Genomic DNA, 22,966 nt, shown 5'->3' on the forward strand with positions numbered 1-22,966 from the left:
GAAGGCCTTGATCTTCATAGTTTTCCTCAGTGCCATGTGGCTACTTGGGACCTAGAATTACTGAGGGAAGACATTAGGGATGCTACCTGTGTCATAGTTTCAAAATTCTGTTCATTAATTTAAAATCTTAAAGCCACGTTAAATTAAGTAATACATAACCATAAAATATCTTGAGTCATTTGTAAGCTAAAATAGTGAAATATTAACCATTAAAAATTAGTTTAGGTGTATATATCATGACATGTTACTTGTATATGGTATAGAAAACCTAAATATCTTTGATTCTGTTAATAAACAGTAATTTGAAGAACGATATTTCTTAAAAGTTATAAAATGGTTTTTATCTAAAAATACTGATACGAGACAGTTGAAAATCACTTTTTAGGGTTTTCACTGTAAATTGGGGCTCCTAAGACTTAATTACTAGATATGAGAGAAACAATTCTGCATACAGAGTGTATAAAAAGCAAGATATGCTTTTTTTTTCTTTTTTGAGAATGAGTCCTGTTCTGTTGCCCAGGCTGGCATGCAGTGGCATGATCTCAGCTCACTGCAACCTCTGCCTCCCCGATTCAAGCGATTCACCTGCCTCAGCTCCCAAGTAGCTGGGATTACAGGTGCTCGCAAACACACCCGACTAATTTTTGTATCTTTAGTAGAGACGGAGTTTCACCATGTTGGCCAGGCTGATCTTGAACCCCTGACCTCAAGTGATGCGCCTGCCTCGGCCTCCCAAACTGCTGGGATTACAGGCTTGTGAACATATGCTTTTGATGATAAAACTCACAAAGACATAAAAATGTGTTTTAATTTTTTTTGGATTGAAGTTACTTAAAAATTTCAAATTGAAGAAGTAAAAAAACTAGATAAAAATAGATAAATATAGAAAGTTGGGGGAAAATGCAAAGCATAGGTTCACAAAAATCTGGGATTAACAGATGACAACATTTGATAAATTTATTTATAAAGTTTTATTAAATTAACTTTAGAGGCTGGGCGTGGTGGCTCTCGCCTGTAAATAATAAAATCATCTTGCCAATTATGTCCGACTATGATAGTTTAAAGTCATTTCCGCAGTAAATTGCTTAATTCTGAGGCAGTTTCTGAGAAACTTTACAATCTTGCAGAATCCTGGAAGATTGTATCTTTAAGGAGGTTCATGAAAGGATGGAGAAGGCTGAGAAGCACTCTTGAATACAGGGTTTTGAGAACTTTAGAATTCTATTATTTGAACTGGGTAAGAATTCCCAGAACTTTAATGAAGAGACTGACTGGTTTATAAAACTGATAACCCAAGCAGAATAAAAATCAATTGAATACCAAGAAAATACTTTGCCAGATTTTCATGCCAAATCAGCCAGTACTTAAATTGTCTAGATAAAGAATATGAATGAACTGCATAGTCCAAGTCAAATTATCTATGATAATCCCTGATTAGTCAGTGCTATGCACCTAAATTGAAGAAACAGTCCAATGTTAAGCATGGGGAACCAGAATGTCTTCCTTGTCCTTCCTGAGTTCTGAAAACTTTTCTTATTAAAAGTTCTGCATTCTGATTCTTGGGTGTGAGAGTAAAGCAAGATGGCAGAAAGAAGGCTCCACTGATTGTCCCTCCTGCAAGGACACCAGATGAACAACTATTAATATCCACATGGAAAATACATTCATAAGAACCAAAAATCAGGTGAGTACTCAGAGTACCTGGTTTTAACCTCATATCACTGAAAGAGGCACTGAAGAGGGAGAAAAAACAGTCCTGAAATCACCGTTTCCTCATCCCCAGCAGTGATGGCATGGTGCAGAGATCAACTCTGGGTTCTGCTGGACGGAGAACACAGCAATTGTGAGGCAATGAACTCAGTGCTGTCCTGTTAGAGCAGAAAGGAAAACCAGACCAAATGCAGTTAATGCCCATCCACAGAGGGATCAATTAAACCAGCCCTAGCCAGAGGAGAATCAGATTCCAGTGGTTGGAACTTGAGTGTTTGGAAACCTGGCAACTAAGGGCTCCTGCACTCTGTGTGTCTAAGAAAACTTGAAAGGCAGCATAGGTCATCAGGACTGCAACTCTTAGTGAGGCCTAGGGCTGAACTGGGCCCAGGGACAGAGGACTGGGGTGGGGAGGGCATGCAATATACTGAGACACCAGCTGGGGCAGCCAAAGCAGTTCTGTCATTATCACTCCCCTAACACCAGACTGCACAGCTCATGGCTCCAAAAGGGACCCCATTCTTCTGCTTGAGGAGAGGAGGGAAAAGAATAGGGAGTACTTTGTCTTTCATCCTGGACACCAGCTCAGCCACAGCAAGATAGTGCACTGGTCAGAATCCTGCGGCCTCCTTTCCAGTCTCTGGCTCCTAGACATTCCTAGACACACCCTGGGCCAGAAGGAAACCTGCCGCCTTGAAGAAAAGAACCATGTGCTGGCAGGATTTATCGCCTGCAAACTTGAAAGCCTTTGGGCTCTGAATAACCAGAAGCCATAACCAGTACTACATCAAGGGCCTTGGATGATCCTCATAGACTTGCTAGATTTAGGTGAACTCAGCACATTACCAGCTGTGGTGGCTAAAAGGCAAAACTCCTTCTTCTTGGGAAAAGTAGAGGGAAAATTAAAGGGGACTTTGTCTTGCCCCTTAGGTACCAGCAAGGCCAGAGGTGGGTAGAGCACCAAGCGAGCTTTTGGAATCCCTGATTCTAGGACTTGATTCTTGATTGGCATTTATGAAGCTGCCCTGGGCCAGTAGGGAGCCCATTGCCCTGAAAACGGCAAGTTCCAGGCCAGGCAGCATCCACCGCAAGCTGACGAGAGGCTTTGGGCCTTAAGGGAACATTGGTGGTAGCCTGGCAGTACTCACTCTGGCCTAAGTGGTGGTGGCTACTCTGCCTTTAGGAAAGGAAGGTAGGAATAGGAAGGATTATGTCTGTGGTTTGAGTGCCAGATCAGCTGCAATGCAATTGAATGTCAAGTGGACTTCTAAAATTTTTTACTCTACTCCATGACTTCTGAATGGCACTTCTGGACCCAGCCAGGGGCTGAGGGCACTCACTGCCCTAAAGGAAAGAACACAGGGCTGGCTGGCTTTGCCACCTGCTAATTGTAGAGACCAAAGGCCTTGAGTGAACATAGGCAATAGGCAGTTGTCAGAAAGTGCAGGTAGCAGGACTTGAGCAAGACCCGGTGCTGTGCTAGCTTCAGGTCTGATCCAGGGCAGTCATAGCGGTGGTGGCCAGAGGTGCTTGTGTCTTTTGTCTCCCAGCTTTAGTTGGCTTATAACAGAGAGAAAGACTCTGTATCTTTGAGAGAAAATAACGGTAGAGAACAAGAGTCTCTGGCTAGTAATCCAGAAAATTCTCCTGGATCTTGTTGAAGGCTGTCAAGGTGGGACTTCTCTGAGTCTAGAAGAATTACAGCATTATTGGGTACAAGGTACCCATAAAGCAGATATGGCTTAGATCACAACACCCAAGTCTTTTCAAATATGTGAAAAGTCTTCCCAAGAAAGATAGCTACAAATAAGCCCAGACAGTGAAGACTACAATAAATATTCACCTTTTCTCTTTTTTAATTTTATTTCTTAAACCTCTCATATGGTGCTGCATGCCCAAGATTTTAATGTCCAGACACTGAAGAACATCTACTAGCATCAACACCATCAGGAAAACATGACCTCATCAAGTGAACTAAATAAGGCACTGGGGACAAATCCTGGAGAAAAAGAGATATGTGACCTTTCAGACACACAATTCAACATAGCTGTATTAGGAAAAAAAAAAACTGAAAGAAATTTAAGATAACAAAGTAAAGAAATTCCAAATTTTATCAGCTAAACTCAACAAAGAGATTGAAATAGTTACAGCAAATTAAGCAGAAATTCTGGAGCTGAAAAATGCAATTGGCATGCTGAAGAATGCATTAGAGCCATTTAATAGCAGAATGGATCAAGCAGAAGAAATAGTGAGCTTGAAGACAGGCTATTTGAAAATACATAGAAGAGACAAAAGAAAAATAATTAAAAAAACATGCCTACAGGATCTAGAAAAATAGCCTCACAAAGACAGATCTAAGAGTTATTATTTTTAAAGAAGATGTAGAGAAAGAGGCAGGGGTAGAAAAATTTATTCGAAGGGATAATAACAGAAAACTTTCCAAACCTAGAGAAAGATATCCATATCCAACTACAAAAATGTTATAGGACATTAAGCAGACTTAACCCAAAAAAGACTACTTCGAAGCATTCAATAGATCTTCCAAAAGTCAAAGATAAAGAAAAGTTCTAAAGGAAGAAAGAGAAAAGAAACAAATAACATACCGGAGAGCTCCAACACCTCTGGCAGCAGACTTTACAGTGGAAACCCTACCAGCCAGGAGAGAGAAGCAATAAATATTTAAAGTACTAAAGGAAAAAAACTTTTACCTTAGAATAGCATATACAGTGAAAATGTTCTTCAAATAAAAAGAAGAAATACTGACTTTTTCAGACAAACAAAAGCTGAAGTATTTTATGAATACCATGTCTATCCTAAAGGAATGCTAGAGAGTACTTCAGTCAGGAAGAAACGGACATTAACGAGCAATAAATGATCACCTGAAGGTAAAAAAACCCTCACTGCTACTAGGATACAAAACAAAACAGAATATTATAACACTGTAGCTGTGTGGTGTGCAAACTACTCTTATTCAAAGTAGGAATACTAAATAATATCCAATCAAAAGTAATAACTACAACATTTCAAGACATAGCACAATAAAATATAAATAGAAACAACAAAAAGTTAAAAAGTGAAAGGATGAGCACACCCGTCCTGAGCTGGCCGATGTGGTGGAAGCTCGGAGCTCTGGAGCCAGGGAAGGCCTGGAGCCTGGGCGGAAGGGAGGCCGCCTCGAGAGCCGGAAGCCTGGGCAGGGGACTGAGGCCTCCAGCGCCCCCCAGCAAGAGCAGGGCTGTGCCAAGTTGGTCCTGCGCGAGGCCTGGCCGCCGGTGATGGCGGGACGCTCTGGGAGGCGGGCAGTGCTCGGGTGTAGAGGGAGACAGCTGCCCAGGGGCACGGGCGAGCTGCTCTGGGGGTCCCGGATCCGAGCCCCACTGCCCCGGGGTGGTGGTGACGCCTGGAGTCGGGCGGGCGTGGCTGGGCCGGGCTCTTGGGGCAGCCAGGCAGAGGTGTGGGCGTCTAGGCCACACCACCCTGAACGCGTCCCATCTCCTCTGATCTCGTGAAGCTAGGCAGGGTCGGGCCTGGTTAGTACTTGGATGGATTCCGCCTGGGAATAGCGGGTACCATAGGCTTTTGGCTTCCCGCTCCCTCCCGCTTTCCCCCTTTTGTCTCCGTGCTTCCCAACCTCCCCGCCTCCATCCACCTTGTCCACCCCTGCACTCCAGCCCAAGCCCAGGGCCTCCCCCTGAAGATCCGCCACTGCAGCACCACAAGGCAGCAGCATCCCACCTCTTCCGACTCGCCGCAGCCCCACCAGGAGCCCGGCCTCAACCCAGGCGGACGGGACCAACCCCGAGGGCGCAGGCGCGAGTTCCCTGAGGTCCCGGGTGTCTTTCATGCTCCCGGGACGCCCAGGCAATTCAATCATTCATCCAGCGCCGCCGCAACCGTCCAAGCCGGGGGAAGGGGCGGCCAGGGGCAGGGGGTCCGACAGACGCCAGCCAAGACCTCCGCTCCAGAACCCGTGGGCTGCTTTATCCGGGGGAAGGACATTGCCTTCGCCAGCCACGAGGAAATCCGTCCCTGTGCACTTTGCCACCGACTTCATGTAAACTCCAGTCCCGAGGACACGAGAGAGACCCAGGCGTGGCTCCATGGACAGGCTTAGAGCCACGGCTCTCCCCAGACGGATGGGCGCACTCTACAAATCTGGGGGCCCACCGCACCAAGAAGACAGAAAGAAGCAAACAAAGGAAGGACCTTATGAAATGCACCCCCAAAGCAACCAACCAATCCAAGAAAATAAAACACGTCTCAGGGCTCTGCTGGTTTTCCCGCATGGGGGACCCTGACCCCCTGTTCTAGCCCGGCCTAAGCACCCTCCACCCCACCCCGGCCTGCTCAAAGGGGCCCTGTCTACCTGAGCAGAGCCTCCCTCTCCAAGGCTCTATCGCTCTCACTCTACAACTCCCTCACCCTCTCCCTTTCTCTACTTCCCCCTCCACCTCGCGCTCTTCTGTCGCGCTCTCTCTTTCCCTCTTTCCCTCTCTCTCTCTCTCTCTCATCCCCCACTGTCTGTCTCTCTCTCTCCCTCTGGTTCTATCTCTCCATTCTTCTCTCCCTTGCTCTCGTTCTGTAGCAGGAGGAGCCGCAGATGAAACCTCTCAGACAACGAGTTGTAGTAAGAAGGGCTTTATTCAGCTGGGATCATGGGTAGACTCACGTCTCCAAAAACCGAGCTCCCCGACTGAGTAATTCCTGTCCCTCTTAAGGGCTTACAACTCTAAGGGGGTCCGCGTGAGAGGGTCGTGATCCATTGAGGAAGCAGAGGGTACTGACTGGGAGCTGCATGCAGCGGTAATTAGATCAGAACAAAACAGGACAGGGATTTTCACAGTGCTTTTCTATACAACGTCTGTAATCTATAGATAACATAACTGATTAGGTCAGGGGTAGATCTTTAACTACCAGGCACAGGGTGTGGCACTGGGCTGTCTGCCTGTGGATTTCATTTCTGCCTTTATTTTTTACTAAAAGGGGAGCGCCCATGTGTGTCTGTTTGGGAATGGGTTTGCTCGTGATTGTGGTGGGGTGTGTCTGGATGTCCGTCAGTACCTTTGTCCTGGGATCAGGCTGCCAACTCTATTGCCAGCGCATGGGTGTCACAGTTGCTGTGATGGTCTCAGTACGCAGAAATTGGGCATAAGACAATATGAGGGGTGGTCTCCTCCCTTACTTCAGGCTATCTTTGTCTGTGTCTGTGTCTTTGTGTGTCCGTGTGTCTGTGCCCATGTGTCTCCGTGTGTATCCATGTGTGTGTGCCCACGCGCATGCTCCTGTGTGTATCTGTGTGTGTTGGGGTGGGTTTGCTCGTGGTGGTGGTGGGGTGTGTCTGGGTGTCCCATCAGCCCCTCTCTCCCGGGATCAGGCTGCTGGGGCTCTAGTGCCAGCGCGGGGCAAAGCAGGGCCTTGGCCAATGGGGCGGGTACTCGTTGGGACAAGCGACAATGGTGTGGGCCTTGTGAGAAAAAGGGCCCACGGTGCTGGGCCAGCTGTTTGCCCCTGGGTAGCCCTGACGGCTCTGGGTGTGTGGGGCAAGAGGGGGCCTTGCAGGAGGGGCGGCGAGGGATCCAAAACAATTTTTCCGCGGCAAGGCGGAGGACCAGAGGGGATCCCAGAACGGCTGGCCCTGGGCCCTGATGCCTCAGAGCACACCCCGTCCTGAGCGGGCCCTATGTGTTGGAAGCTTGGGAGCTCCCGAGCCCGGGAAGGCCTGGAGCGTCTGCGAAAAGGGAGGCCGCCTGGTGTGCCTGGGGCTTGGGCAGGGAACTGAGGCCTGTGGCTCTCCCGCGCTGCAGCAGGGCGGCGCGTGGTCTGGCCACAGGCGAGGGGGGTGGCTCTGGGAGGCCGGCGGAAGGCGCAGCGCGGCGGCCGGCGGTGCTGGGGCCTTGGGAAGAGCAGCCCGGCCGTGGGGGAGCGGCTCTGGGGTCCCGGATCTGAGGCCCATGGCCCCGAGGTGGCGGTGACTCCTGCAGTCGAGCAGGCATGACTGGGACAGGCTCTTGTGGCAGCCAGGCACCACTGCCGGCCTTTATGGCCACACCACCCTGAGCGCATGGGATCTTGACTGATCTTGGAAGCTAAGCAGAGGTGGGCCTGGCTAGTACTTGGGATGCGAGACCCCCTGGGAATACTGGGTGCTGAAGGCTTTTGGCTCCCCGCTCCCTCCCTCTTTCCCCCATTTGTCGCCATGCTTCCCAACTGCCCCCTGACTCTACTCCAACTTTTCCATGGGCTGCTTTCCACCGGGGAAGGACATTGCCTTCGTCAGCCACCAGGAAAACCATCCCTGTGCACTTGGATTTTCATTGCCACCGACTTCTTGTAAAATCCAGTCTCGGGGACACGAGAGAGACCCAGGTCTTGTGCCCTGTGAGCACGCTCGGCGTTATGGCTTCCGCCAGATGGACAGGCTCACTCTACAAATCTCGGAGCCTACCGCATCAAAAAGACAGAAAGGAGCAAACAAAAGAAGGACCCTACGAAACGCACCCCTAAAGTTACCAATCAATCCAAGAGTAAACACGTCTCAGGGCTCAGTTAGCCCTCTGGCTTGGACGGCCCTGCCCCCCTGTTCTGGCCCAGCCCAGGCACCCTCCACCTCACCCCGGCCTGCTGAAAGGGGCCCTGTCTACCAGAGCAGACTCTCCCTCTCCAAGGCTCTATCGCACTCGCTCTCCAGCTCCCTCACCCTCTCTCTTTCTCTTCTTCCCCCTCCACCTCTGGCTCTTCTGTCACCTTCTCTCCTCTCCCCACCCTCTCTGTCTCTATCTCTGTCTCTGTCTCACCCTTTGTTTCTATCTCTCCATCCCTCTCTCCCTTGCTGTCCTTCAAGCTGTCTTTGTGTGTGTGTCCATGCGTGTCCGTGTGCGTGTGTGCCAGCTCGCGTGCGCGCGCCCGTGTGTATATTTTTGTGGGGGTGGTGGGTTTGCTCATGCTGGTGGTGGGGTGTGTCTGGGTGTCCGTCAGCCCCTCTTTCCCAGGATCAGGCTTCCGGGGCTGTAGTGCCAGCCAGGGACAAAGCAGTCCCTTCCTGCCCCATTGGCCACGGGCCGGGTCTTCCTCGGGACAAGCGACAATGGTGTAGGCGTTGTGAGAAAAAGGGCCTGCGGGGCTGGGCCGGCTGTTCGCCCCTGAGCCCCTGAGCAGCCCTGACTTCTCTGGGTGTGTGGGGCAAGAGGGGGCCTTGCAGGAGGGGCGGGGAGGAATCCAAAATAAATACTCCGCGGCAAGGTGGAGGACCAGAGGGGATCCCAGGACTATGAGCCCTGGGCCCTGATGCCTGGGAGCACAGCCCGTCCTGAGTAGGCCCCAAGTGTTGGAAGCTCTGGAGCTCGAGAGCCAGGGGAAGGCCTGTAGTGTCAGCTAAAGGGAGGCCTCCTGGAGAGTCCAGATCCCTGGCAGGGGATGGAGGCCTCTGGCGCCTCTGCGGTCCCGCGCATGGTCTGGCCGCCGGCGACAGCGGGACGCTCAGGGAGGCCGGCAGAAAGCGCAGCGCGGTGACTGGTGGTGCTTGGGCGTATAGAGGGGGAGAGCAGCCCCGCCGCGGGCAAGCAGCTCTGGGGTGCCTGATCCCAGCCTCGCGGCCTCGGGTTGGTGGTGACACCTGGAATCAGGCGGGCATAGCTGGACCGGGCTCTTGGACAAGCCAGGCGCCACTGCCATTGTCTACGGGGCCATACCACTCTGAACACGAGAGAAACCCAAGCCGCGGCCCGTGGGCACGCTCGGCGCCACTGCTCCTGCCACAGGGACGGCGCACTCGACAAATTTCAGAGCCCACAGCACCAAGAGGACAGGGAGGAGCCAGCAAAGGAATGACGCTACGAAACGCACCCCCAAAGCAACCAACCAATCCAAGTAAAAACACGTCTCAGGGCTCCCCTGGTTTTTCCGCGTGGGCGGCCCTGCCCCACTGTTCTAGCCCGGCCCAGGCGCCCTCCACCCTACCCTGGCCAAAGGGGCCCTTGTCTACCAGAGCAGAGCCTCCCTCTACAAGGCTCTGTAGCTCTCCCTCTCTAGCTCCCTCACCCTCTCCCTTTCTCTACTTCCCTCTCCACCTTGCTCGCGCTCTCGCGTGCTCTCTCTCTCTTCTCTCTCTGTCTCTCGCAATTTCCCTGGTCCCTCTCTGTCTCTCTCTCTGTCTCTGTTTCTCTCTCTCCTTCCGTTTCTATCTTTCCATCCCTCTGTCCCTTGCTCTTCTTCAAGCTGTCTGTGTCTTTGTGTGTCTGTGTGTGTGCTTGTGTTCCTGCGCGTGCGCCCGTGTGTGTCTGTGTGTTTGGGAATGGGTTTGCTAGTGATTGTGGTGGGGTGTGTCTGGCTGTCCCTCAGTACCTTTGTCCTGGGATCAGGCTGCCAACTCTATTGCCAGCGCCTGAGTGTCACAGTTGCCGTTATAGTCTCACACACTCAGGTGTGTATCTCGTTCATTTTCATGTAGACAACGAGAGGGAAACCACAGAGAAAAGAAACTTCCAGTGCATCACGGCCTGACGATGGATTCCTGTTTCCTGCAAAATGGGGAGTCTCCAGTATAGCCAGTTTGAAACTGGAAAGGAGAGCACTGACACGAAGCTGGTCTTCCACGCATCCCTGGAAGTTTCTGGGGCCCCACAGAGCTCGGGAAACAAACAGTCAACATGGTCACGCTTTCGGGGGATGGGAGCAGAGACTTGAGCAACAGGCACCTCTGCAGAGGGCAAAGAAACGTGGAATCCAGAATCACGCTTTGGTTGGCCTGAGTGTGACTCTGTGTGGATGTGACTATCCGCCTCGCGCTCTGTTGCAGGCTCAACGTGGGGATATGTCATCTGTGAACCATGTGGATGAAAAACAGACAACCACGTGAGTCTCGGCTCATGGCTCTCTGGGGAATTCACTCATTCCTTCCGAAACGGAATTCGTCTGAATCGCTCCGGGATGAAGTAACCCAGGCTGGCGATCCGGAGGGCCGCTAAGCGCCCCGCCGGCCAACGGGGCTGTGGGCCCAGCACTTAGCCCACACTGGGGACCCAGCATTTTCCCGGAGTGCTGGGTCCTGTTGGTTCTGGAGGCAGAAGACCGTTTTTCTCTCTGCCTTCCTTTATCTGTTTCTTGCTCCTTTTGTCCCTCCGTCCATCCTTCCCTCTGTTCTTCCCTCCCTCCCCCGTTTTTTTCCTCCCTTTCTGCCTCCCTCCCTCTTTCTCTCCCTTCCAGGGTCACTCAGTCCATCCATCTTTTCCTAGCTCCGTCCTTCCGTCCCACTCTGTCTCCATTCCTGTCCTCCTTCCGTCCCACTCTGTCTCCATTCCTGTCCTCATCTCTGCCTGCCTTCCCTCTTGCCTGGAAAGGGCAGCACCTCGGTTTGCGCGAGGTCTCGGGTCTACATTTAGTTGCAAGGCGCTCCATGGTGCTGGCGAGGAGGCTGGCGGGACACGGATTGGCAAGTGATGGTGAGCGAAGAGGCAGAGGGGTCGAGCCACGGAAAGGAGAACTGGCCTGGCTTCTGCCCGGGCCCGGTGTTTCGCGGACTGCGGTCTCTGCCAACCCGACTGAAGAACGCGGGGAAAAAGGGATGAGAGCTCCGCCTGGGCTGGTTAGAAAACCTAGCCTGCTACCCGCAAACCCGCACGTGAGCAGTAGACAGCCCACCTCCCGGCACCTGGGCAGGCCCTGGGATCCCCGGGATGCTCAGGAAAGAATGACAGCCCTCCTCTGTGTGGAGTCTCTCGCTGGACCTGGAACTCAGGGATCCTAGACAGGTCAGCTGGAAGGGAAGACACGTCTCTCCATACCGAGTCAGAGGTTCACCGCGAAAGAGAGGCCGCCGCCCTGCCCCCACCCTGCCCTAACCCCGCGTCCTAAAGCTCCTCCAGCAGAGCCCGGTGTCCTTCCTGTCTGAGGAGTGGTTGCAGCGGAGCGGCCTCTTGCACGTCCTTCAGCTCCTCCAGTGGCGCCGGATCTAGGAAAGGTTGTGACTTTTTTTTTTTTTTTTTTTTTTTGAGACGGAGTCTCGCTCTGTCGCCCAGGCTGGAGTGCAGGGCGCAGTCTCGCTCACTGCAAGCTCCGCCTCCTGGGTTCACGCCATTCTCCTGCCTCAGCCTCTCTGAGTGGGACTACAGGCGCCCGCCACCCGCCCGGCTAATTTTTGTATTTTAGTAGAGACGGGTTCACCGTGGTCTCGATCTCCTGACCTCGTGATCCGCCCGCCTCGGCCTCCAAGTGCTGGGATTACAAGCGTGAGCCACCGCGCCCGGCCAAAGTTTGTGACTTTTGCTGAAACTCTGGGGTCGACAGGAACTCATCTAACAGCCTGGAGGTGAGTGCAGACGAGCGACCCGGCTCCTGGAGCGCTTGGGAGGGCGCCTGGATGGCTTGCATCTGTGCTTGACGCGGAGGCCTCCGGGGTCGCGAGCTTCGGAGGTGAAGGTGCCCCGTCTTCGGGTTCCCACGCCGCCCCGGTGACCTGGGGCTCCAGCCCCACCACGGACTGCCCTGGGACGTGGCTGGCGCAAGCACACCTTGGCCCTGTGGCCCGGTTTGAGCGGGCCCTGGCTGTCCCACCGCGCAAGGGCCCGGCAGGCCGTCGCACTGCTAGTCCCGGTCCTCCCGGCATTTGCTCAGGTGCGGAGGACACCGAGGAGTCTGAGGGTGGGAGAGCGCCCCTTCCGGAGGAGCCAGGGCGGCGTAGGCAAAATCCCCACCTGCCGGGGCAGGTTGGGAGATCCCTTCTGCCGGCGCGGCCTGGCTGGGCTGGAGCAGGGGCACGGCCCTTGCTCTCTGGCTCAAGAAAGCACCCTGTGGGAGAGTCCCAGGCGCGCAGGGCATGCGGGGTGCGGGGAGCCCCGTTCACCACGCCCCGGTGTGGGCGAAGGCGACCGACCAGGGAGCAGGGTGACACCCCCCGGGGGGCGCGGTGCACAGGCCGCCTGTGTGCGCGGGCGCCCTGCCACCCTGTCCCGGGTACCTGTCCCTTCGATTCTGAAACCAGATGTGAATCCTGGACTCTGGGAGGCCCGTCTCTCTGGCCAGTTCTTCCCTGGTGGCGATGCCTGGAAAGCGATCCTTCTCAAAGGCTCGAACCGGCAGGGCGGTCTGGGATCCGGTGACATCGGTCCGCTTTCTCCTGTCTTCTTGCGGGCCGCGTCTCCAGGGCCAGGGCCGAGATTCCCGCCGGTGCTGCCTCAGCTGACGTGACCTCCCATTCTGAAACCAAATCTGGACCCTGGGCTCCGGAATGCCTATGGCCTGGGCCAGCCCTTCTCTGGTGGCGATGCCCAGGTATGGGTTCCGCTGAAAGCGGGCTCGCAGGGCCTCGCTTTGGCTCTGGGTCCAAGGGAGTCTCCTTCGCCGTCCTCGTCCTTGGGCTTCCGCGGGGAGGGTGCTGTCCGAAGGTGTCGGGAGAGCCATCGCGGGGAGCCCCGGCCGGAATTTCACAGACGGACACGGTCAGAGAGAGGCTGGCGGGCTCCCGTGCACCTCAGCCGGCCTGTGCACTGCGCGCAGGTCCAGCCAGGAGGCCCTTAGAAAGACCTACCACCTCCACCCCGTTATTAACTTGCATGAGCTCTGGGGCCCAAGGTCCCGGGGTAGCCCGCCCTCTGAAGCCGAAAACTTCAGGGACCAGGGCCTTGTGGGGTGGGTGGGTGTAGGGCCAGATTGGAGGGGAAAGAGGGGCTTCGGGGGCTGGCTCTCTGAGGTTCTCCAGTAATTCTATGGAAACTGGAAGCAGCTGTCTTGACTCGCACAGTTTTCAGGCAGAAACCACCCTGAAGGGTGGAGTGCGGAACTGAACTTCCATGACAGTCTTGAGTTTTCCAGGCCCTCTCCGGGAAGGCGGCAATGCCTGTGTGTGTCGCCGTTGCCGTGATAGTCTCACACACGAAGGGGTGTATCTCGTTCATTTTCATGTAGAAAACGAGAGCGAAACTACAGAGAAAAGAAACGTCCGGTGCATCACGGCCTGACCACGGATTCCTGTTTCTTGCAACAAGGGGAGTCTCCACTGTGGCCTGTTTGGAAACCGGAAAGGGGAGGGAAGTCACGATGCTGCTTTTCCACGCTTCGCTGGAGGTTTCTGTGTCCCCACAGAGCTCAGGAAACAGTCAACATGGTCACGCTTTCGGGGGCCGGAGACACGTGAGCAACAGGCCCCCCCTTGCAGAGGGCAAAGGAACGTGGAACACGGAAACATGGTTCACTCTGCCTGAGTGTGACTGCTCTGTTGCAGACTCAGCGTGGGGCTATGTCATCTGTGAACCATGTGGATGAAAAACGGACAATCACCCGAGTCTCTGCTCATTGCTCTCTGGGCAATTGGATCATTCCTTGGGAGGCGGAATTCGTCTGAATCGCTCTGGGATGAGGTGACCCAGGCTGGCGATCTGGAGGGCTGGTGAGCGCCCCGCAGGCTGACGTGGCTGTCAGCCCAGCACTCAGCCTGCACTGGGCACCCAACATTTTCCCAGAGTGCAAGGTCCTGCTGGTCCTAGAGGCAGAAGACCGCTTTTCTCTCTGCCTTCCTCTCTCTGTCTCTTGCTCCCTTTCTCCTTCTGTCCTTCCCTTCCTCCCTCCTGCCTCCCTACCTCCCTTCCTCACCCTCTCCCCACTTTCTCCTTTCCAATGTCCCTCTGTCCATCTGTCCTTTTCTCGCTCCATTCCTCCCTTTCTCTCTATCTCTGTTCCTCTCCCCATCTCTATTTTTCAACATTGTATGACCCCATTGTGTGTATCTATGTGTTAACATTTTTTTAGCAAAAAAATTCATTTTCATTAATATATGTACATTGTTATTTAGACACGTTATTTATGTATGTGCATTTGTTTAATAGACATAATTTATTTCAGAGTTATTCTACAGCATAGTGTAAGCGTAACTCATAAGCAGTGTCAACCCAAAAATTGTGTGACTCACATTACTGTGATTCTTTTCTATTGCAGTGGTCGAGAATAAAATCTCTATATCTCCAATTTATATCAGTCTATTACCATTGAATTGGCCCCATTTCCTGTAGTGATAGAACACTATTCCCGTACTATGACAAGAGCTGTGGGCGGTGGGGAGGTCAAGGATAGGATGACACAGAAGTGAAGATAAGACATTCTCTTTTTCACATCTTTATTAAATACAAATTCCATATTAAAGAAATTTAAGATTCCAAACAACATTAATGTTTATTTCATCACATAAAATGAAATTATAAAGCAACCAAATAAGTAATTAATACACTTAGATAATGAAAGATTGTATGATCTCAGTACAAAATACAAGCAGAATATACGTCAAATATAACAAAATACACTGTATTGTAGTATGCGATGAAATCTCCATATCCTGCAATATAGTACAATCAATTGAAATGTATAAAATACAATAAAATATAAATTTAGGATTTTAAAATGAAATAAAACATGAAGCAGTTCAATAAATAAGTACAATCATTTACCATTTAATATATCTTGACTTAAATTTTATGTAGAAATATTAAAAGTAAACAGCTTGCATAGTAATTTTACTATAATTATATCAAATTGTAAAAATGTATAGACATTTTTTCACAGGGAGTGCTATTAATGGTTTGTGGATATTAGTACTCCATGGGTTCAGGCTGGAAGAGTGAGAGCCTACAACATTTTCCGGATTAACAGTGAAGCAATTTCTTGGTAAGGGGGCTCATGCCTGTAATCCCAGCACGTTGGGAGGCGGAGGCTGGCGGAGCACCTGAGTTTGAGGCCAACGTGGCCAAAGTGACAAAACTCTCTACTAACAATACAAGAAAAAATAAATTAGCCAGGCATGGCAGTACATTCCTGTAGTCCCAGGAACGTGGGAGGCTGAGGCATGAGAATTGTTTGAACCCAGGAAGCAGAGCCTGCAGCGAGCTAAGATTTTGCCACTGCACTCCAGCCTGGGTAACATAGCAAGACTGTCTCAAAAAAAAAAAAAGGATCATATAATTTTATATTTGCTTTTCTACAATCTAAAATGTGCAAATTCACGATTACATTATAATATTTTTCTGATTATATAGAAATGCACGACTGTCATCAGACATCCAAAAGACATCAAATGACTAACATTAAATATAAAATTTGTCTATAGCCTTAGTGGTCTGCAAAATGCAGGGCTCACCATTCTGAGTATACCACTCAAGTTTCTTTCCTATGACTTCTTCAGGTTCTGTCATTTATTAACGCAGTGTGTCTAAAATTGTCGCTGCTGGTCATCTGGAAGAATCTGAGAAGAAGCAGGTCCTTGTTCTCATTCCCAGAGCTGCATCTCTGCTGAATAGGGTCAAGGTGCTCCCAGCTTAGCCTCATCTGATCCACTGACAGGTTCAGTTATCTCCTGCCCAGGGAAGGGCTGGGCTTCTCTCTCCAGGGCTGAATCCCCAGGACCAGGCAGTGTGCCTGGGACAAGCCAGCCCTCTGCAGGGAAGACATAAGCTGCCTGGGTGGCCATGGAATACAAGGTCTGCACCTGGGCACACAGAGGCCCCCGGAGCTGAGTGAGCAGTGTCAGCTGCTCACAGGTCAGTGGGGAATGGATCTGCTGTGTCCACACCTGGGCTAGGTCTTGATAAACAGCCTCTGACATAGCTCGCACCGAGGTCACCAAGCTTTTTCGAAGTGACGGTGTTTGGACTCCTAGGGGCCGAGAACTGTGCCGCTTGCTGTGCCGAGTGCGAGCCCTGGAACGTCCCCTATGGTAGGTATCACAGGTCTCCTGGATTTCACTGTTGTGCACAGCAGTGGAGGATCTTGATTTCTTTTTCAACATCAAGCTGCACTCCTCTTCTGGACGGTTCCCTGCAAAGAAAGCATGTGAGAGACTCACCAGAGCAGTCCCCACAGACCCTCATTTCCAGAACACCCTGTGCACCCAGGTGAACCCAACTTGTCTCTCCCATTCCTTCCTGACCATCTCAGCACTGGAATGAAGTGAGGCTGAACCTCTTGTGAGTCCCCAGATATTCTCAGAGTGCTAAGATCTCAAAAACTTACTCGTCAATAAATAACTCCCTTTCCGCTCAAGACTCGTTTAAAAGTTTCCTGATTATTTGCCTTTTGGGGCAAACCAAAAACAAAAAAACCACCACCACCACCAACAACAAAAAACATCAAGACTCTACCTGCTCTGTCTTGGCAGCTGTTTTTGGAACTGATTTTTCTTTTCCTGCAGTTTTCCCGATATGAGCTGGACTGTGGTTCTGTGAACACAATGAGAGTTTGAGAAAGTGCCTCCAGCTGAACACCCTGAAATTCCTAGTCCATCCTGGACACACAGGAGCTGAGGTTGCCACTGAACCCCAGCTCTCTTCTGTTCTCCAGTGTCCAGGATCTGTACGGCCCTGGCTGCCAAGGAACTCCCAGTTTCCTTGCCAGGGGAGCCTGTGTTGCTGCCCTTGCCCTTCTCACCTTGAAAGAGTCAAATCTTACCTGATCCAGCAGTGCTGTTCCCGGCCTTCAGCTTGGTTTCCTCAGAATTCTCCTTGTTTGGATTGGGCTCTGATCCTGCTGCAAAAGAAAGTTAAGATGACTCACCTCTCCCTAAGCAGAGTCCCATAATCGATCTCTGATGCATGTTTGTGAATCAGTCTTTCATGGAAGCTCTTCAGCCAGTGTCACGAGTGAACACATTTCTCAAAGTCCCCTGAGGGCACTAAGCCATTTCTCATCCCCAATCTCAAAACAAAACCCTACCAAAGACACATAGCTCAGTGTCCCTGATTCCAACCCTCCTTCCAGCCTCCATAGGAGCAGCCCAAGGCCTTACCTTGCCTTTGTATGTGCTTCTCACTGGAATGGGAGAAGGTGGTCTTGCCTTTTCCTTTGAATGTTTTCTTCTCATCTGAGCCCTTTTCTGTAAAGGAGATCGGTTGGAAAGGGGGCTGGTCAGTGGGGCATCGGATGGAGGAGCAGTGGAGATCAGCGTCTTCATTTCCTTTTCCCATGTTGAAGCTCAAGTGAAAGGTGCACTCTCTCACACGTCCAAAGGCAGAGTGTGGGTTATTCTGATAGACCTGGCTTTTATACGTCCCTCACCTGGGCGTGGCTTACTCTGATTGGCCGAACAGTTTTCTCATTCCTGCCGCTTCTTAGAGCCTCAATCAGAATTTTCTTGCTGTAGTTCTACTGGGGACCTAGACACAGTTAAGGGAGACATTTTCAGGATCCTGTCATAGTGTCAAGAAAACAAAGAAACTGGAGCACAGGGATCAGAAGATCAGGGAATCATTTCTTCCGATTTCTGTCCCAGTTCCTACCTGGAAGTATTTATGATCTTGTTCACCTTTCAAGATGCACAATTAAACATGCCTATATTGACATACGTTATATATTTTGCACAGAAAGAGAATTTATTATACATGGTGTTAACATTGTATGCATAGATATTATAATTTCTTAAATGCTTGGAAACAACAAATGTCAAATTATGGTTGATTGTATTAGATCCACACATGATGAAATAAAAATGCAGAGAAAAAATAAATACCAAATGAAATGACCCTTCCTACCTTAAAAATGGGGAAGATAATTAGATCAAATGCAATAAAATTGAATTGATTAGGTTGAGCCAGTGCTAACCTAATCAGCTCCTGATTCCTGAGGTAGCAAAAAGTCTAGGTGGAAAAAGTTTCCCCCTTTCTCACCCTTCCTCAGTCATCCTGGGAGCGCCATTGTGTTCTGTGGAATTTATTCAGCCTCCCTAATAGAAATGGACTTGGTCTCAAACAGGTAACCCAACTGATCACAAGAAAAACAGCCTCGATTCTGAACATCAGCTCCGGTCTTCACACCGCAGACACCACCTGAATCCCGTCAAAGCCCACATTGTTTCTCAACAGCACCATATTCCAGGGCAGCCTCTCAAAATTGCCTCAGTGAGAAGGGACAAGGTGTGGTGGAGCTCCAGGTTCAGACCAGCTGCCTCATCCCTTCCTACTGTGGCGAAGTCTGTCTCTGCTGGTCAGAACCCTCCAACTAGCATAGTCTATGTCCAAGCAAGTGTCCCCTAAAAGGACCTTCTTGTCTCCCCCTCTGCTGAGGAAAGCATGCAGGAATGAGACTTTCTATGTTAGGGAGTACTCAGCCTCCAGTCCCACATGACTTGATTGACTGATGAACTGATTCCTTGAGGAGGAGAAAGACACGGGGAAAAGACTGTGTTGGGTGAGTCTGTGTTTTCCCAGCTGTGCTGCCTGTGCAAATAGTGGAACCAAAAAAAAAAAATAGTGGTAGACACACACTGCCTAGTGAAATTGTCTGAATGTAAATGGAACTTATCATAATATGATATCGTTATATATTATAACATTATGATATCATAAAATTTATTTTACATCTAAATAAATTTTGATATTTTATGATGTAACATATAAAATGTGGTCAGGTAATTTTATAAGAAAATTGAATTAAATTTTGTAACAACATTAACATATAAACTCAATAGAAAGTTGGGAAAATTGTCTGCTTTTGTGTAAATGACTGCTTTTTGGATAACTCTATAAAAGGTATGAAGAGGGGTCTGCTACTTACAGGCACGGTGGCTCATGCCTGTAATCCCAGCACTTTGGGAGGCCAAGGCGGGTGGATCACCTTAGGTCAGGAGTTCATGGCTAGCCTAGCCAACATAAGGAAACCCTATCTGTACTAAAAATTCAAAAAAAAATTAACTGAATGTGGTGGCTCACGCCTGTAATCCCAGCTACTTAGGAGGCAGGAGGATTGCTTGAATCCAGGAGGCAGAGGTTTTGGTGAGCCAAGATCACGCCACTGCACTCCAGCTGGGCAACAGAGCAAAACTGTGTCTCAAAAAAAGAAAAAAAACTCAGGCTTATTTTTATCAAAATCTATATTTTAAATAACAATTCTAGGTGTTCCCTTTCAATAAAAATCGAAACCAAAACAAACAAAAAATTTCTAGGTAATTCCCATGAATATGAATAACTGTTAAATTGGGTACTTTTATTTTTAAGAGAGGGATTGTTTACATGGATGTGTTGATGTGTCAAACACGCACAGTTAAAATTGTACCTATTTTTGACAGATACTGACTCTAACCCTCTGGATGGACTGCAGTGGTGCAATCGCAGCTCACTGCAGCCTTGACCTCCCAGACTCCAGTGATCCTCCCAAGTCAGCTTCCCAAATAGCTGTGACTACAAGTGTGCACCACTACGCCCAACTAACTTTTAAAAAATTGTTGTAGGATGAGGTCTCACTCTCTTGCCCCAGTGAGGTCTTGTTATGTTGCCTATATCTTACCTCAAAAAAAAAAAAGAAACTTATTAAAAGATAAAGTCTGAGTTAAAATGGGTTCACATTAATGATTTTTAATTTGGTACTTCTATTGTTAAAAGAGGGATTGTTTATATGGGTGTGTTTATGTGTAAAAAGCTAACAAGGTCGAACCTTTATATTTTTTTTTGAGACAGAGGCGCACTCTGTCACCCAGGCTGCTGTGTAGTGGCACAATCACAACTCCCTGTAGCCTCAAACTCGTAGAATCAAGAGATCCTGCTATGTCAACATCCCAAGTAGCTGGAACTACAGACATGCACCACTGATCCTGATTAATTTAAGAAAAATTTTAATAAAGATGTGGTCTCACTATGCTGCCCAGGCTGCTCTCAAACTCCTGACCTCAAATGATCCTCCTGCCTTGTCATTCCAAAGTGATGGGATTAAACAGGCTTAAGCCATTGTGCTCAGCCAAGAGTTTACCTTCAATGAGCACATATTTTATATCAGAAAAAATAATAATAAATAATAAAGTCTGTGTAAGAAATGAGTTGAAGTATAGATAATACAAAATTGACATGTGATTAGTTGTTCTTGAGCCTGGGTAACAGGCCTATTGTAGTGTTTCTTTTATTTTGTGTGTTTTAAATTTTCTGTAATAAAACATGTGTGATAATACAAAGTTGATCTACAATGTTAGCTCTTAAGATCTTAGTGACTTTGGGGGAGAAAAAAGAGAGATAAAGTGGCTGCCAGGGCATCAGTGAAGCTGGTTCTATTTCCAGGTTACACATGTGTGTTCACTTTGTAATAATTCATTGAACTTTACATGATTTCTTTGTATACATCTTTCTGCATGAATGTTATACATATATAAAATTTAAATATTGCCTATCTGCACAAAATTTTCACTTCATATCTCAGAATAAAAGCACTGTTTTGTATTGTTTTAAAGTGGGACAGGTTTGCTCAGGGCATAATCAGATGGATATTAATATTCCAAGGTATTTACTTATGTCCTAACACTTTGGTGACCTTCTAGGTCTTCCCATGTTTACATCAATTTAGTAAGTAAGACAGTTTTAATTTTTTAGGGTATAGGTCAAGCATGGTGGATCATGCCTCCACTCTCAGCTCTTTGGGAGGCCAAGGCAGGAGGATCATTCGAGTCCAGTATTTTGAGTTTTTTTAGGATGCAATTATTATTCAGCAAAGTCCTCTCCCCACAGTGAGTTTCAGCAATGCAAGGGCGCCTAGTGTATACTATTCATTTGGTATGAGTAGAACTGGATTGATTCAGGAATAAAATGTGCAGCAGAGGTCAGTTCAGCAAAGAAAAGTAGGTAATGCAGGTAAGATCAGAAGACCACAACACAGCAGCAGCAAATCTTTCCATTTATTTCAGGAACCCATTTGCCACTAGTTCACCAGAAGGGCTGATTTAAACCAGTAGTTTGGGGACTTGGTTGTACCCCATAGTCACCCAGAGAGCTTTAAACAGCACTGTGGCTCAGGTCCCATTGCAAGGATTCTGAATTCATTCACCTATTGCCTTTTGAGTTTAGGTAGTTTTAAAAGCCTCCCTGGTGATTCCCGTGTGCACCCAGGGGGAACAACCCCTGGTTCGGGGTGAGAAATGCGTTTGATGCCCATGCATTCCATGTGTACAGCCGTGATTTGCCCCATGGCCACTCCTGAGTTTGGGGTCTTAGAAAATACACTTGTTCTGTTAAAAATCAAAAAACAACTTCAAAACACCCTCAGCTCTTTGGCTAAAATGCAGCAGGAGAAAATATCTTCTCAACAGATGTATCTGAATGGCACTTGCTTTCAGAGTAAACGGTGGTTTCAAGCACAATATAGCACTTTTTTCCCAAAGGCTTTCAAGGCCTTTTACTGTCATATCCTTATGAATCACAGGAATAAAAAAGTCATAGTTATATAACTGTCAAATATTGTATTAGGAAAAATTTAAGGTCATATCTTCTATGCTCAGGTACCCTCATTAAAATCATTTAAGACCCATCTGCCCTGTGTGGTGGCTCACACCTGTAATTCCAGCACTTTGAAAGGCAGAGGCTGGAGGATCACTTGAGCTCAGGAGTCCAAGACCAGCGTGCTCAACATAGAAAAACCTCATCTCTGCCAAAAATACAAATATTATCTGGTTGTGGTAGTGTGCACATGTGGTCCCAGCTACTTGGGAGGCTGAGGTGGGAGAATCGCTGGAGCACAGAATGTCAAAGCTGCAGTGAGCCACTGCACCTCAGCCAGAATGACAGGGAAAGAGACCCTGTCTCAGAAATAAAAATAAATAAAGAGACCCATTCTTTCAGACACCCTCATTCTTCTACATAAAACAACATGGGGCTTTTGACTGAAATGTTTTAAGATGAACTGAAGATTCTCCCGTGATCAGGAGCAGTAGATGGGGGTTGCTTCCTTCGTGTTCTTTGAGTTGAAGCAAGGCAGAGGTCTGGAGACTCAAACTAGTAAATACTCAAACTTGTAAATATATCAATTACTTTTCATATGATGTATTAAGCTATTCTTGAATTGATATTTTAAAAAACTGAGACTGGGTTATTTATAAGAAAAGAGTTTGATTGGCTCATGGTTCTGCAGGCTGTACAGGAAGCACAGCACCAGCGTCTGCTTCTGGGAAGGCCTGGGGAACGTTACAATCATAGTGAAAGAGAAGCAGGCATCTCACATGGTAGAACAGGAAAGATGGGGGAGGGATGTACCACACTTCTAAACAACCAGATCTCTCGAGTACTCACTATCACAAGGAAGGCACAGAGCCATGAGGGACTCACCCGGTGATTCAACCACCTCATCCCCAGGCCCCACCTGCCACATTGGGGATTAAAATTCAATATGAGATTTGGAGGGGACATCTAAACCACATCACGTGACCATCAGAAAAACAGATGAAGAATTCATGGTTTCTGCTGTCCAGAAACTTTTCATCTAGAGCAAACGGATTAATGGCTGAATTCAGCATCCTGTGGTCTGAAGGGAAATG

The 22,966-nt window shown here is 49.1% G+C and overlaps 1 protein-coding gene and 1 pseudogene across 1 annotated transcript; both read right to left on the minus strand.

Annotated features, from left to right (window-relative positions):
• Window positions 1-11,555: 11,555 nt before the first annotated feature.
• Window positions 11,556-13,176, minus strand: LOC115834403 (annotated as a pseudogene).
• Window positions 13,177-15,988: 2,812 nt separating this feature from the next.
• On the minus strand, window positions 15,989-17,648 carry LOC115834405 (protein FRG2-like-2). Its single transcript, XM_030809153.1, has 4 exons — window positions 17,471-17,648; window positions 17,134-17,211; window positions 16,827-16,904; window positions 15,989-16,503 (listed from the first exon to the last, which is right to left on the minus strand). The coding sequence occupies exons 1-4, from the start codon at window positions 17,646-17,648 to the stop codon at window positions 15,989-15,991; spliced, it is 849 nt and encodes a 282-aa protein (XP_030665013.1).
• Between the last annotated feature and the right edge of the window lie 5,318 nt (window positions 17,649-22,966).

The sequence above is a fragment of the Nomascus leucogenys genome, unplaced genomic scaffold, assembly GCF_006542625.1.
Source record: "Nomascus leucogenys isolate Asia unplaced genomic scaffold, Asia_NLE_v1 001094F_54511_qpd_obj, whole genome shotgun sequence".
Lineage (NCBI taxonomy): Eukaryota > Metazoa > Chordata > Mammalia > Primates > Hylobatidae > Nomascus > Nomascus leucogenys.